Below are 15,032 nucleotides of genomic sequence, written 5' to 3'. Positions count from 1 at the left end.
TACTTAGGTGACCCCTCCCCTAACACTATAACAGAATAAAACTAGAGCCATACTTAGCGGGAACCCTCCCCTAATACTATAACGGTAGAACACTACAGCCACACTTAGCGTGACCCCTCTGCTAACACTGTAACGCTAAAAAAAACTAGAGTCTTGCTTAGCGAGACACATCCCCTAACACTATAACGGCATAAGACTAGAGACAGACTTAGCAAGACCCCTCCCCTAACAGTATGACGCTAAGCCAGACTTAGCAAGACCCCTCCCCTAACAGTATGACGCTATAAAACTAGAGCCATAATTAGCATAACCCCTCCCCTAACACTATAACGTTATTAGGACGAGAGCCACACTTAGCATGACCCCTCCCCTAACACTATAACAGTATAAACACTAGAGCTATACTTAGCATGACCCCTCCCCTGACACTATAAAACTAGAGCCACACAGCGTGACCCCTCCCCCAACACTCTAACTGTATAAGACGAGAGCCACACAGCATGACCCCTCCGCTAACACTATAACGGTATAAAACTAGAGCCATACTTAGCGTGACCCCTCTCCTAACACTATAATGGTATAAGACTAGAGCCATGCTTAGCGTGACCCCTCCCCTAACCCTATAACGGTATAAGACTACAGCCACACTTAGCGTGACCCCTCCCATAAAACTATAACGCTATAAAAAATAGAGCCATACTTAGCGTGACCCCTCCACTAACACTATAACAGTATAAACACTATAGCCACACTTAGTGTGACCCCTCCCCTAACATTATAAAACTAGAGCCACACAGTGTGACCCCTCCCCTAACACTATAACTGTATAAGATTAGAGCAATACTTAGCGTGACCCCTCCCTTAACACTATAACGGTATAAGACTAGAGCCACACTTAGCGTGACCCCTCCCCTAAAACTATAACACTATAAAAAATAGAGCCATACTTAGCATGACCCCTCCCCTAACACTATAAAAGTGTAAACACTAGAGCCACACTTAGCGTGACCCCTCTCCTAACATTATAAAACTAGAGCAACATAGTGTGACCCCTCCCCTAACACTATAACTGTATAAGATTAGAGCAATACTTAGCGTGACCCCTCCCCTAATACTATAACACTATAAAACTAGAGCCATCCTTAGCGTGACCCCTCCCCTAACAGTATGACGCTATAAAACTAGAGCCATAATTAGCATGACCTCTCCCCTCACACTATAACGGTATAAGACTAGAGCCACACTTAGTGTGACCCCTCCCCTAAAACTATAACGCTATAAAAAATAGTGCCATACTTAGCGTGACCCCTCCCCTAACACTATAACAGTATAAACACTAGAGCCATACTTAGCATGACCCCTCCCCTGACACTATAAAACTAGAGCCACACAGCGTAAACCCTCCCCTAACACTATAACGCTATAAACACTAAAGCTACACTTAGCGTGACCCCTCCCCTAACACTATAACACTATAAAAACTAGTGTCTTAATAAGCGAGACCCCTCCCCTACCATTATGTAATTGTATAAGACTAGAGCCACACTTAGCGTGACCCCTCCCCTACCATTATAACAGTATAACCCTAGAGCCATACTTCCCATAACACTATAACACTATAAACACTATAACACTATAAAAACTAGAGTCTTAATAAGCGAGACCCCTCCCCTACCATTATATAATTGTATAAGACTAGAGCCACACTTAGCGTGACCCCTACCCTACCATTATAACAGTATAACCGTAGAGCCATACCTACCGTGACACCTCCCCTAACACTATAATGCTTTAAAACTAGAGCCATACTTAGCGTGACACCTCCCCTAACACTATAATGCCATAAAATCTAGAGCCAAACTTAGCATGACCCCTCCACTAACACTATAACGGTATAAGACTAGAGCCACACTTAGCGTGACCCCTCCCCTAACACTATAACGGCATAAGACTAGAGCCATACTTAGCGTGACCCCTCCCCTAATACTATAACGGTATAACACTACAGCCACACTTAGCGTGACACCTCTGCTAACACTATAACGCTAAAAAAACTAGAGTCTTGCTTAGCGTGACCCCTCCCCTAACACTATAATTGTATAAGACTAGAGCCACACTTAGCGTGACCCCTCCCCTGACACTATAATGCTTTAAAACTAGAGCCATACTTAGCATGACACCTCTGCTAACACTATAACGGTATAAGACTAGAGCCACACTTAGCGTGACCCCTCCCCTAACACTACAATTGTATAAGACTAGAGCCACACTTAGCGTGACCCCTACCCTACCATTATAACAGTATAACCCTAGAGCCATACTTACCGTGACCCCTCCCCTGACACTATAATGCTTTAAAACTAGAGCCATACTTAGCATGACACCTCTGCTAACACTATAACGGTATAAGACTAGAGCCACACTTAGCGTGACCCCTCCCCTAACACTACAATTGTATAAGACTAGAGCCACACTTAGCGTGACCCCTACCCTACCATTATAACAGTATAACCCTAGAGCCATACTTACCATGACCCCTTCCCTGACACTATAACGCTATAAAACTAGAGCCATACTTAGCATGACACCTCCCCTAACACTATAACGGTATAAGACTAGAGCCACACTTAGCGTGACCCCTCCCCTAACACTATAATGGTATAAGACTAGAGCCATACTTAGCGTGACCCCTCCCCTAACACTATAATGGTATAAGACTAGAGCCATACTTAGCGTGACCCCTCCCCTAACACTATAATGGTATAAGACTACAGCCACACTTAGCGTGACCCCTCCCCTACCATTATAACAGTATAACCCTAGAGCCATACTTAGCGTGACCCCTCCCCTAATAATATAACGGTATAACACTACAGCCACACTTAGCGTGACACCTCTGCTAACACTATAACGCTAAAAAAACTAGAGTCTTGCTTAGCGTGACCCCTCCCCTAACACTATAATTGTATAAGAGTAGAGCCACACTTAGCGTGACCCCTACCCTACCATTATAACAGTATAACGCTAGAGCCATACTTACCGTGACCCCTCCCCTGATACTATAATGCTTTAAAACTAGAGCCATACTTAGCATGACACCTCCCCTAACACTATAACGGTATAAGACTAGAGCCACACTTAGCGTGACCCCTCCCCTAACACTATAATGGTATAAGACTAGAGCCATACTTAGCGTGACCCCTCCCCTAACACTATAATGGTATAAGACTACAGCCACACTTAGCGTGACCCCTACCCTACCATTATAACAGTATAACCCTAGAGCCATACTTACCGTGACCCCTCCCCTGACACTATAATGCTTTAAAACTAGAGCCATACTTAGCATGACACCTCCCCTAACACTATAACGTATAAGACTAGAGCCACACTTAGCATGACCCTACCCTACCATTATAACAGTATAACCCTAGAGCCATACTTACCATGACCCCTTCCCTGACACTATAATGCTTTAAAACTAGAGCCATACTTAGCATGACACCTCCCCTAACACTATAACGGTATAAGACTAGAGCCACACTTAGCGTGACCCCTCCCCTAACACTATAATGGTATAAGACTAGAGCCATACTTAGCGTGACCCCTCCCCTAACACTATAATGGTATAAGACTACAGCCACACTTAGCGTGACCCCTCCCCTAACATTATAACAGTATAACCCTAGAGCCATACTTAGCGTGACCCCTCCCCTAATAATATAACGGTATAACACTACAGCCACACTTAGCGTGACACCTCTGCTAACACTATAACGCTAAAAAAACTAGAGTCTTGCTTAGCGTGACCCCTCCCCTAACACTATAATTGTATAAGAGTAGAGCCACACTTAGCGTGACCCCTACCCTACCATTATAACAGTATAACGCTAGAGCCATACTTACCGTGACCCCTCCCCTGATACTATAATGCTTTAAAACTAGAGCCATACTTAGCATGACACCTCCCCTAACACTATAACGGTATAAGACTAGAGCCACACTTAGCGTGACCCCTCCCCTAACACTATAATTTATAAGACTAGAGCCATACTTAGTGTGACCCTCCCCTAACACTATAATGGTATAAGACTAGAGCCACACTTAGCGTGACCCCTCCCCTAACACTATAATTTATAAGACTAGAGCCATACTTAGTGTGACCCTCCCCTAACACTATAACGCTATAAAAAACTAGAGTCTTACTTAGCGTGACCCCTCCCCTGACACTATAATGCTTTAAAACTAGAGCCATACTTAGCATGACACCTCCCCTAACCCTTAAACGGTATAAGACTAGAGCCATATTTAGTGTGACCCCTCCCCCAACACTATAACGGTATAAAACTAGAGCCACACAGCATGACCCCTCCCCTAACACTATAACAGTATAAACACTAGAGCCACACTTAGCGTGACCACTCCCCTAACACTATAACGGTATAAGACTAGAGCCATACTTAGCATGACCCCTCCCCTAACACTATACCGGTATAAGACTAGAGCCTTACTTAGAGTGACCCCTCCCCTAACACTATAACAGTATAAACACCAGAGCCACACTTAGCGTGACCCCTCCCCCAACACTATAAAACTAGAGCCACACTTATCGAGACCCCTCCCCTAACACTATAACGGTATAAGACTAGAGCTATGCTTAGCATGACCCCTCCCCTATCATTATAATGGTATAAGACTAGAGCCACACTTAGCGTGACCCCTCTCCTAACACTATAAGGCTATAAAAGGTAGAGTCTTACTTAGCGTGACCCCTCCCCTAACTCTATAAAGGTATGGGACTAGATACACACTTAGTGTGACCCCTCCCCTAACACTATAACGCTAAAAAAACTAGAGCTGTTAGCGAGACCACTCCCCTAACTAAAAGGTAGGGACTAGATACACTTAGCGAGAACCCTCCCTAACCACTATAATGTATAAGACTTGAGCCACATTTAGCGAGACCCCTCCCCTAACACTATAAGGATAAGACTAAGCCACACTTAGCGTGACCCCTCCCCTACCATTATAACAGTATAACCCTAGAGCCATACTTACCATGACCCCTCCCCTAACACTATAATGCTTTAAAACTAGAGCCATACTTAGCGTGACCCCTCCCCTAACACTATAATCCTAAAACTAGAGCCAAACTTAGCATGACCCACTCCGCTAACACTATAACGGTATAAGACTAGAGCCACACTTAGCGTGACCCCTCCCCTAACACTATAACAGTATAAGACCCTAGAGCCATACTTAGCGTGACCCCTCCCCTAATACTATAACGGTATAACACTACAGCCACACTTAGCGTGACACCTCTGCTAACACTATAACGCTAAAAAAACTAGAGTCTTGCTTAGCGTGACCCCTCCCCTAACACTATAATTGTATAAGAGTAGAGCCACACTTAGCGTGACCCCTACCCTACCATTATAACAGTATAACGCTAGAGCCATACTTACCGTGACCCCTCCCCTGATACTATAATGCTTTAAAACTAGAGCCATACTTAGCATGACACCTCCCCTAACACTATAACGGTATAAGACTAGAGCCACACTTAGCGTGACCCCTCCCCTAACACTATAATTTATAAGACTAGAGCCATACTTAGTGTGACCCTCCCCTAACACTATAATGGTATAAGACTAGAGCCACACTTAGCGTGACCCCTCCCCTAACACTATAATTTATAAGACTAGAGCCATACTTAGTGTGACCCTCCCCTAACACTATAACGCTATAAAAACTAGAGTCTTACTTAGCGTGACCCCTCCCCTGACACTATAATGCTTTAAAACTAGAGCCATACTTAGCATGACACCTCCCCTAACCCTTAAACGGTATAAGACTAGAGCCATATTTAGTGTGACCCCTCCCCCAACACTATAACGGTATAAAACTAGAGCCACACAGCATGACCCCTCCCCTAACACTATAACAGTATAAGCACTAGAGCCACACTTAGCGTGACCACTCCCCTAACACTATAACGGTATAAGACTAGAGCCATACTTAGCATGACCCCTCCCCTAACACTATACCGGTATAAGACTAGAGCCTTACTTAGAGTGACCCCTCCCCTAACACTATAACAGTATAAACACCAGAGCCACACTTAGCGTGACCCCTCCCCCAACACTATAAAACTAGAGCCACACTTATCGAGACCCCTCCCCTAACACTATAACGCTCTAAAACTAGAGCCATACTTAACATCACTTGAACTTTATTTAAGAATTCTATTCAGTGTTAATAGGTTTAATAGAAGAACATGTAAATGAGTCTTGTTTTATGTTATTTATTTTAGATGATTGCCTCCAAATAAGCTACCATTTAACATGCATCTTCAAGATTTACTCAGTTATATGTTCTGTAAAAAGGTTCAAATATTTACAGTGTAAATTGAATAAGTTATAATTATTAAATTGAATAATTCCATGCTTATTGTTCCTAAAACTGAAGAGCACCATCAAAATATGTCGATATCACAGTGTACCACAGTATATACTGATAATATAACAATCAGTCATAACTCCAAAAATAGGGGTTTTTATTAAAGTGGCCAACCAGTGAACCCGCAGCTACTCATATTAACTAAAACTATAATAACTTACATTTATTTTACATTGTCTGCACTGAAGATCTAATGTGTTCAGCCCTGATCAATCATCAATAATCAGATATTAATCCGCTGTATTAATGTAGATGTAACACTCACCGAGCTTTTCTGCAGACAGTCAGAGCTGGGATCAGTCTTCTATAACCCTCCACTGATGTGTTGTATTTCTTCAGGTCCAGCTCATCCAGAACCTCCTCTGAGGTCCAAAACATGCAGGTTAGTGCTGAACACTGTCCAGGAGAGAGTTTCTCCTCTGAGTGTCTCTCTGAGTTTAGATACTCCTGAATCTCTCTGGAGAGAGACTCATCATTCATTTCAGACAGACAGAGGAACAGATTGATGGATCTCTCAGTGGAGATGATGGATCTCTCAGTGGAGCTGTGAAAATAATTATCTCCTTTGATTAATCTCTTGATGTGCTCTCTGGTTCTCTCTGAGCTGCTCTGTGTTGGGGTCAGTAGACCCTGTAGGCATCTCTGATTGGACTCCAGTGAGATGCCCAGCAGGAAACGGAGGAAAAGATCCAGGTGTCCATTCTGACTCTCTACAGCTTTATTCACTGCTCCCATCAGAACCTCATCTAGAGGAACATCCTCAGACCACTTACTGTACCATGGGTTAGAAAACCTCAGTGGAACACTCTTAGACCACTCACTGTGCTGTGGGCTAGAAAACCCCACTGGAACATTCTTAGACCACTCACTGTGCTGTGGGTGAAAAAAACCCAGTAGATCATACTGAGACTGCTCTCTGTTTTGTGGAATAAATATCTGCAGTTCCTCCATGTTTTTGCACTCATAGCAGTGAAACACATAAACAGCAGCCAGGAACTCCTGAAAGCTCAGATGAACAAAGCAGTAGACCTTCCTCTGGTAAAGCACACATTCCTCCCTAAAGATCTCAGTGAAAATCCCAGAATACACTGAGGCCTCAGTGACATCAATGCTGCTCTCTCTCAGGTCCTCTTCATAGAACATCACATTGCCCTTCATCAGCTGTTTGAAAGCCAGTTCAGCCAGTTTCAGAAGAATGGTTCTGTTGGACTCCAGCAGGTCCTTTGGGTTTCTCCTCTTTTTCTTCTCATACTTCTCATTCTTCATGTTTGTCTGAGTGAGCAGGAAGTGTGAGTACATTTCAGTCAGAGTTTTAGGGATTTCTGTATGATGCTGTTTCATGATTTGCTGAAGAACAGTGGCTGAGATCCAGCAGAAGACTGGAATGTGGCACATGATGTGGAGGCTCCTCACTGTCTTAATGTGGGAGATGATCCTCATGGCTTGGTCTTCATCACTGATCCTCCTCCTGAAGTACTCCTCCTTCTGTGGGTCACTGAATCCCTGAATTTCTGTCACACGCTTGATGTATTTAGGAGGGATCTGATTGGCTGCTGCTGGTCGGGAGGTTATCCAGATCAGAGCAGAGGGAAGCAGCTCTCCTTTGATGAGGTTTGTCATCAACACACCCACTGATGATGTCATAGTGATGTCAGATACTTTCTCACACTGTTCAAAGTTCAGTGGAATTCTACTTTCATCCAGACCATCAAATATAAACACAGCTTTGAGCTGATCATAAATCTCTGGGTCCAGATCTTTGAGCTCAGGATGGAAGTCACACAGAAGTCCATGAAGACTGTATTGATCATCTTTAATCAGGTTCAGCTCCCGGAACAGAAGCACAAACATGAGCTCTACATCCTGATTGGCTTTTCCTTCAGCCCAGTCCAGAATGAACTTCTGCACAGAGACAGTTTTTCCAATTCCAGCGATGCCTTCAGTCAGAACACTTCTGAACTCTGGCTCTTTTGGTCTGTTATCTTCTTTTCTTTCTTTGTGTCTGAGACTGTCAGCCTTCACAGCTCTAATGTTCTCTTCTAATGTTTCTCCTTCAGGACCTTGTAGAGGTTTAAAGATGTCTAAGCAGTTGATTGAAGAGTCTTGTAAGTGTCTCCTGGATGTTTTCTCCATCTGTAGAACCTCATGTTCTTCATTCACTCCTTCACTCTCTCCCTCTATGATGTAGAGCTGTGTGTAAATCCTGTTCAGGAGGGTTTTATTCTCTTCTGTTCTGATTCCCTCAAATAAGCTCTCGTACTTCTTCTTCATGCTGGTTTTGTGTCTCTCTAAGACTCTGTGAAGGACGTCATCCGCCGTGGAGTGCTGGCTAATAGGGGTCAAACAACAACAAACATCATTAAAACAAATAACAACATTAATCTTCTGATCATTTATTATACTAAATTTGAGATTTTTAATTCAGTAAATGTTTCTTTTGGTTTACCTCAGGCTTCAGACTTAATGTTACATGTGTTTCATTTTTGATTTCTCCTGTCAGTGTTTAATACTAACAAATATTCCTAGACAAGTGTAATATTGCACTAACAGTTAAAACCTTGATTTAAATACTGTCCATGTGGAAATTAATGGTGATTCATGGTTAAAGGTTGACAAACACACGTTATTTCTTTACACTTATAGAAAATCTCAGTTTTCCGTTTTCCCAGTGTTCACAGGTCAGCACTTGTAACTTCATTAGAGCAACATGAGAAAATGGCACAGCACATAATGCTAATACCTGAATTACATGTAAGCACATGTTTTCATAGATGACCCCCAAGTACTCCAGTGGAATTATATGAATTTTCTGTTATTACACTTGATAACTGTAATACATGATTACATGTGATAACCTGCACTTCAAGACTGATTGAGGGGGGCAGAACTCTGAGAACTTGGGCTGGAGTTCTGAGCAGCTTCTGCCTGTAGCTAGAAGGCTGGACTCCCTCATAGCTGTAGTAGGACTGATGTAGGACTGAGGAACAAGGAGGAGATGGGGTGGCGGCGGGGATTGCGAACCCTTTGTCACTTGAACGGAGGGTGAGGATGTGCATTTATAGGGCATTAAATTGGAAGAGGGGTTTCAGCCTATGCTCCTCCCCCCCAAACTTCAGTTATAACATAACCACATCAAGACAAAGAAAGGGGTCATGAATTTCTGGCATGTGGCACAGTAAACCCAGTCATCATCCACAGAACATGTGCAGAAGGGTCAGTGCTCCAAATACCTAGGTGCTACCTGAATGACCAGTCCAGTTGATCGGTCAGTCTGCTGTAGTAGAATTCTTTTCTCTGCTGGGGAAGCACTGCCACTGTGGAGACAACAAGAACCTCAATAAACTGAGCAGGAAAGACAGCATCGTCACAGGACTCTGGACTCAGTGGAGGCTGTGACAGAAGAGGATGACGGCAAATCTGCAGAACAATTCAACAATTCCACCCTTCCAACGAGGCCATGGTAACCAAGAGCCCCTGTAGTCACCAGCCCATTTCACTAAAGAGCTCTAGGAGCTCATTTCACAGAGGTGCTCTTTGAGGCTGCTTAACACTTTGCCTCATCAAGTGGAAAGGTGTTTTGAAGCTGCCACTAAGATCAGGTGCCAAACTTTGTCACTAATTCAAGGATGTTCTAAGTTGAACATTGTAATCGTCTGAATTTACGAGGTCATTAAAGAGCCTTAACACTAATACTGAAAGTATAATAATGAAAGTAAAGCAGGCTGTGGTGGTGTTATGATGAGTTGTGCTACCTTATCGAAATGTTCTACCGTAGCGCATATTTACAGGTATACCCCTAAGTAAAACCTCTAGGTAGGATATTTTGATAGGTTAAAAGTAATTATCAAAAAAATACTACCAGTGTTAAAACTATGAGGCTGAATTTAGCTTTTTTTTTTGTCAGCATTTTGCTTGAATGTTCCTGTTTCACCTTAACAGGAAGTTAAGGCAGTTGTGATTAGTCATCACAAAAATTAGCAAATGGAAGTTAAGGCAGTTGTGATTAGTCATCACAAAAATTAGCAAATGGAACAAAATACTGACTTATTTTTAGTGTTTCACAGAACCAACAAGTTAGTGTTACTCAGCTGTAAAGCAGAAACAGAGAAACCTCCTCTTATCAGGCCTTTCAACTCTGAATGCTGCTTTATTGCCAGCTGTTTGAATTTTTGTTTGAATTTTCCCGTTCCACCTTAAGCGGCACAACCAAAGTCCCATTCATTCTGTCCATAGAGAAAAGAAGCTTAGACCCGGAGTTCCTAATATGGGCATAAGAGCACAGCACCAACTACAAAATGACAACACCACTACAGTGGTTTATTATAAGCTGGAAGTGGGTGTGGCTTAAACTGGAAATGAGTGGCGAGTCTGAAATTAACATGTGGAATGAAAATCCAATGTAGATTTTGGTCACAGATGAGTCTAATAATAAAAGGTCACAGATGAGTCTAATGATGTAAGGTCAGTAATGAGGATCTCCCACCAGGTCTGATTAAAAACCTATCAAGAACACTGAACTCCTGTAAGAACTCCAGTCTTACAGGAGTTCAGTGTTCTTGATAGATTTTTATTCAGGCATGTCGTTCCCCTCTGATCCCCCTTAGCCTCCTCTGCTCCTGCCTGTGATACCCTGATGTTCTGTAAGAGCCCAGGCAGAACCAAGATTCCTTAATGTTACTTGTGGAGAATGGGGCATGGCCGAGCGTTGAATGCAGGATGTAGAAGCCAGTTGGGCTGAACCAGCGGGATAAGTAGCTGATGATATTTACCTGTGCCTTGTTTCTGCCAGCCTACTTATTGTCATCTCTTCCCTCAGTAGGTGGCAGAGCCCAGAGAGAGAAGGAGCCCTGTGAAAGTGTGAGAGCCAAGCCAAGCAGAGCTAATCTGAGCTGAACCAAAGAAAGAAAAGACTGAAAAGTCCCAGCGAGCGTCTTGTCTTAATTTGTCTGTGGGCTGAAAAGCAAAATGGTTTTTGCGACGTGTATAAATAATAAAAAGGCTCTCTGTCTCCACACCTGCCCCTGGCTGCCTCCCTCCACCCATCCTTAAAGGTGTTACATACTGATTTTTATTCAGTGTTTTACAGACTGTGCTGCACCAAGTCCAACTGAACAGGCCAAATTATGCTCACTCTGTAATAAAATATGCAAATTATCAGTGTTCTTTAAGTACTGATGATATCTCTGATGTGCTGTTACACTGTTTATCAAAATAACAATACAATTTCAACATATTGCCCACCGACAGTCATCTGCAGTTACTACAGCATAAGCTTCCTTTCTACTAACAGCTCCAGGGGATCTTCATAACCCACCCTTAACTTTAAAACTGAGTGATAGAAATGGAATTGTTGTTGTTGCTATTATATAAAATCAGTGTTCATTATTTAAAAAGTACTCTAACCTTTACAAACTGATCTACAACATGCAGCCCAGAGTTCAGGAACATGTTTACAGTGATTCACTGTCAGAACTGCTGTTTACTGGTAGCAGTTATTTACCCTGAGTTAGAGGATCCTCTCCCTCCACTGGACTGTTGTGGTAACATTACAGACCGGTCACTCTTCACAGACACACAGCTGGGTTCTCCTCCACTGCTGAATACAGGAGGGTTCCCCACGGACCGGTCACTCTTCACAGACACACAGCTGGGTTCTCTTCCTCCTCCTCTGCTGAAATCAGGAGGATGAGGCATGGACTGGTCACTCTTCATAGACACACAGCTGGGTTCTCCTCCTCCTCTGCTGAAATTAAAATTGTTCCCCATGGACTGTTCACTCTTCATAGACACACGGCTAGGTTCTGGAGATTCTGCACGCTTTACTCTGAGAAAAGTTCATCCGCAGTGAGATTAAAGTGCTGAGTAATTATGTTCTTCACTAAGACTCATTTATTCTGATCATAAGTCACGATTTCCTCTTTCTGTTTAATCAGGTTAAGAGCTGATATAAAGTTACTCACTTTGAATCAGAGGTTCTTCCTCCACTGCTGGAGTGATGAAGCTCCATCACTGAGGTTTTACTCTCCACACACAGCTGGACACTGGAGATGCTGCTCTCTGTGAACAGTTCATTAATGTAGCATGAAATAATACCTGGATAATAAATATAACAGATACAACATTTAACATATGAAACTAAATATTATGAGAGTACTATGTAATGTGTTTTCAATAAAAACACTACTAGGGATGATGAAGCAGACACAGGAAAATGGGCTCTAGATCAACTGGCACCATCACATCTTCTGCTGTTCCAGTCTTTATTAATCATAATCAGTCATTATATGATATCAATCTGCTGTGTAAAGCTCAGACTGTCCATCACACAGAATCGCACAATAGGTTTTAAATCAATTTATACATGAATTCTGAGACTGGACATTAGAAAACTTATGTAAAAGATGAATGAAAACACAGCAATCTGATCTCTCAGTAAATGGTCCATCACTCTGACCTGCTGTAGTTCAGCCGTGTACAGATGACCACTCTACTCAAAGCTAATACAGGCCCAGAATCTCCATTAGGCCACAGTTAGGTTCTCTTTAGTTCCACGGGACTAATCCTGTTATGGCATCTTCAGGATCTTCATATAAGAGTAGCTGATAGAAACACTCAGAGACTGATGAACTGAGCTTTTAATCTAGTTTCAGATACAAATAGGACACGTTTAGTCTGTGTGTCCTGTACAGCCCTAGCATGGGCTGTGTACAAATCTCTTCCTCATGTATACACTCAGCAGAGACTCTATGGTTGTGTTGTTTAACATAAATTAAAGATTCTCCTCACAGAAAGAAGCTCTGATGCACTAAAAGCTCCAACATTTCTCTGGGTTTATTGGCTACCTGAGCATTAGCTTAGCTTAGCTTCAGTTATCTCACTTTATCAAACAGACCTTTTCAGCAGAACCTAAAACAGAACCCAGCAGCTGTTCTTCTCAGATTAGTGTGGTTCTCATTGTTCTCCTCAGCAAACTGTGTGTGTTGATCTTCAGTAATTACCTCTGAGCTTTTCTCTCTCTGTTCATCATCTTCTCTTCTCTAAACAGACGCTGCTCAACTTTCACTTTCACTTTATACCACTTTGAACTGGATTCGTTTCCCGCCACAGGAGGAAGTGCTGTGCTTTCTTCACCCCTGAGATCAGCAGATCCGAACAGTCTGTTCTCAGTGAAGCCAGAAACACAGCTTTGTTTCCAGAGTGAAAAGCTGCTGATGCTGTAATGAAAACTTCTGTACAGTCCACTGATTTCAGTGTGTCATTAAGTGAGTTTGAGCTCCACTCTGTCTCTAGTAAACTGACCCAGAGCTGAAGAACGGATGAAGAATGCTGACATTCAGAGCAGAAGCAGGAGCATCTTTCAATGTAGTTCATCATTCTGAGCTGAACTCTCAGCTTTAGGAGCCTCTATCAGATTAAAACACAACTCTGGGTCTGGACCTGCAGACCACCAAAGACAGATTACTACACTCAGATACATAGAACTGGCTCTCTTACATGTTAAAAAAAACTAATCAGATTGATAATAATTGATTTGACCCATTTTTATAATGTACTTAAAGTGTTAGCATTAAAAGAATGTGATTATCCCAAACTTTAACTCAGCCAGGTCAATTAGGTCAAATAAAGAGACTGAGATTTCCACCTGCTATGACACGCAGACCAAATATATTAAATCTGTTGTACTTAAAATAGGATACAAACCGTGTTACTCAACTATTTTGAGTTAAGGAGGCATTTTTGATTATTTATTTTATTCAGAGCTTTTACACAATTTAATATTATCACTTGGTGTAATTTGGTCTGTTCTATTAATGATATTTTTTTAAACTCATTAGAAGTTATGTTTTTAGAGGGTTATCTTCTTAACTCTTTTGGTCTAAGATACATGTGATGCTGCTGTAAGAAAATGTTTAAGAAGGTCTTTTCTAAAATCACCTCTTGTTCTTAGTTTTAACCTTAATAAAAAAGTTCATAAATGAAGAGCATTTCTTATTTATCTGAACTTTTCCTACAGAAGATGTTCTTTACTGATGTTCTCCAGGTCTTTACTGTGTGAATTTGTTTAAAGGCTTCATTTCAGTTCTGATCAGTTTGTTTTTGAGGCAGTGCTGCCTCGGTTCTTTTCCAGCTGCTGGAAATCCTCTGCAGACTGGAGAGGAAGTGGATTTTCCTCTGTTTCCTCTTCCAGTGGTTCTGGTGAAGAAGCCCTCTGTCCCTCTCTGCTGCCCTTTGCTGGACGACTGAAGTTAAACGCTGCAGTTACAGCTGTACTTCCCCTAAGGCCTCCAGCACACAGTGTTCAATAGCTGTGAGATAAACAATTACGATATAAACAGTAAATGATAAAAAAAAATAAACTATATCAGTCATTCGCTTAAAAAAAACAAATGTGCAACAGACGTCTTATTATATTTAACATGTAGCTGTAATTAATGCAGAAATATTGATTGATATGCTGACATTATGCAAGAACTATTTGTAGAAATCTGGAAAAAAAAATCTGGCTGGTAGGAGTGTCTATAATGGGTGTTTGAGGTGATCTGTTTAGAGGGGAATGTAGCGTGATGGCT

At 42.2% G+C, this 15,032-nt stretch overlaps 1 protein-coding gene across 1 annotated transcript in view; it reads right to left on the bottom strand.

Moving 5' to 3' along the window:
- Positions 1–11,992, bottom strand: part of LOC118801047 (NACHT, LRR and PYD domains-containing protein 3-like) — a 66,325-nt gene extending 54,333 nt beyond the window's left edge. Inside the window, exons 1-3 of the mRNA XM_036561236.1 lie at positions 11,963–11,992; positions 7,309–8,791; positions 6,728–7,164 (exon numbers count right to left, since the gene is read on the bottom strand). Coding sequence (XP_036417129.1) covers positions 6,728–7,164; positions 7,309–8,733 — 1,862 coding nt within the window. The 5' untranslated portion in view covers positions 8,734–8,791; positions 11,963–11,992. The remainder of the gene's footprint in view (positions 1–6,727; positions 7,165–7,308; positions 8,792–11,962) is intronic.
- Between the last annotated feature and the right edge of the window lie 3,040 nt (positions 11,993–15,032).

Source organism: Colossoma macropomum, unplaced genomic scaffold (genome assembly GCF_904425465.1).
Source record: "Colossoma macropomum unplaced genomic scaffold, Colossoma_macropomum, whole genome shotgun sequence".
Lineage (NCBI taxonomy): Eukaryota > Metazoa > Chordata > Actinopteri > Characiformes > Serrasalmidae > Colossoma > Colossoma macropomum.
The sequence above is the reverse complement of the archived record's forward strand: the minus strand, read 5'-3'. Positions and strand labels throughout refer to the sequence as shown.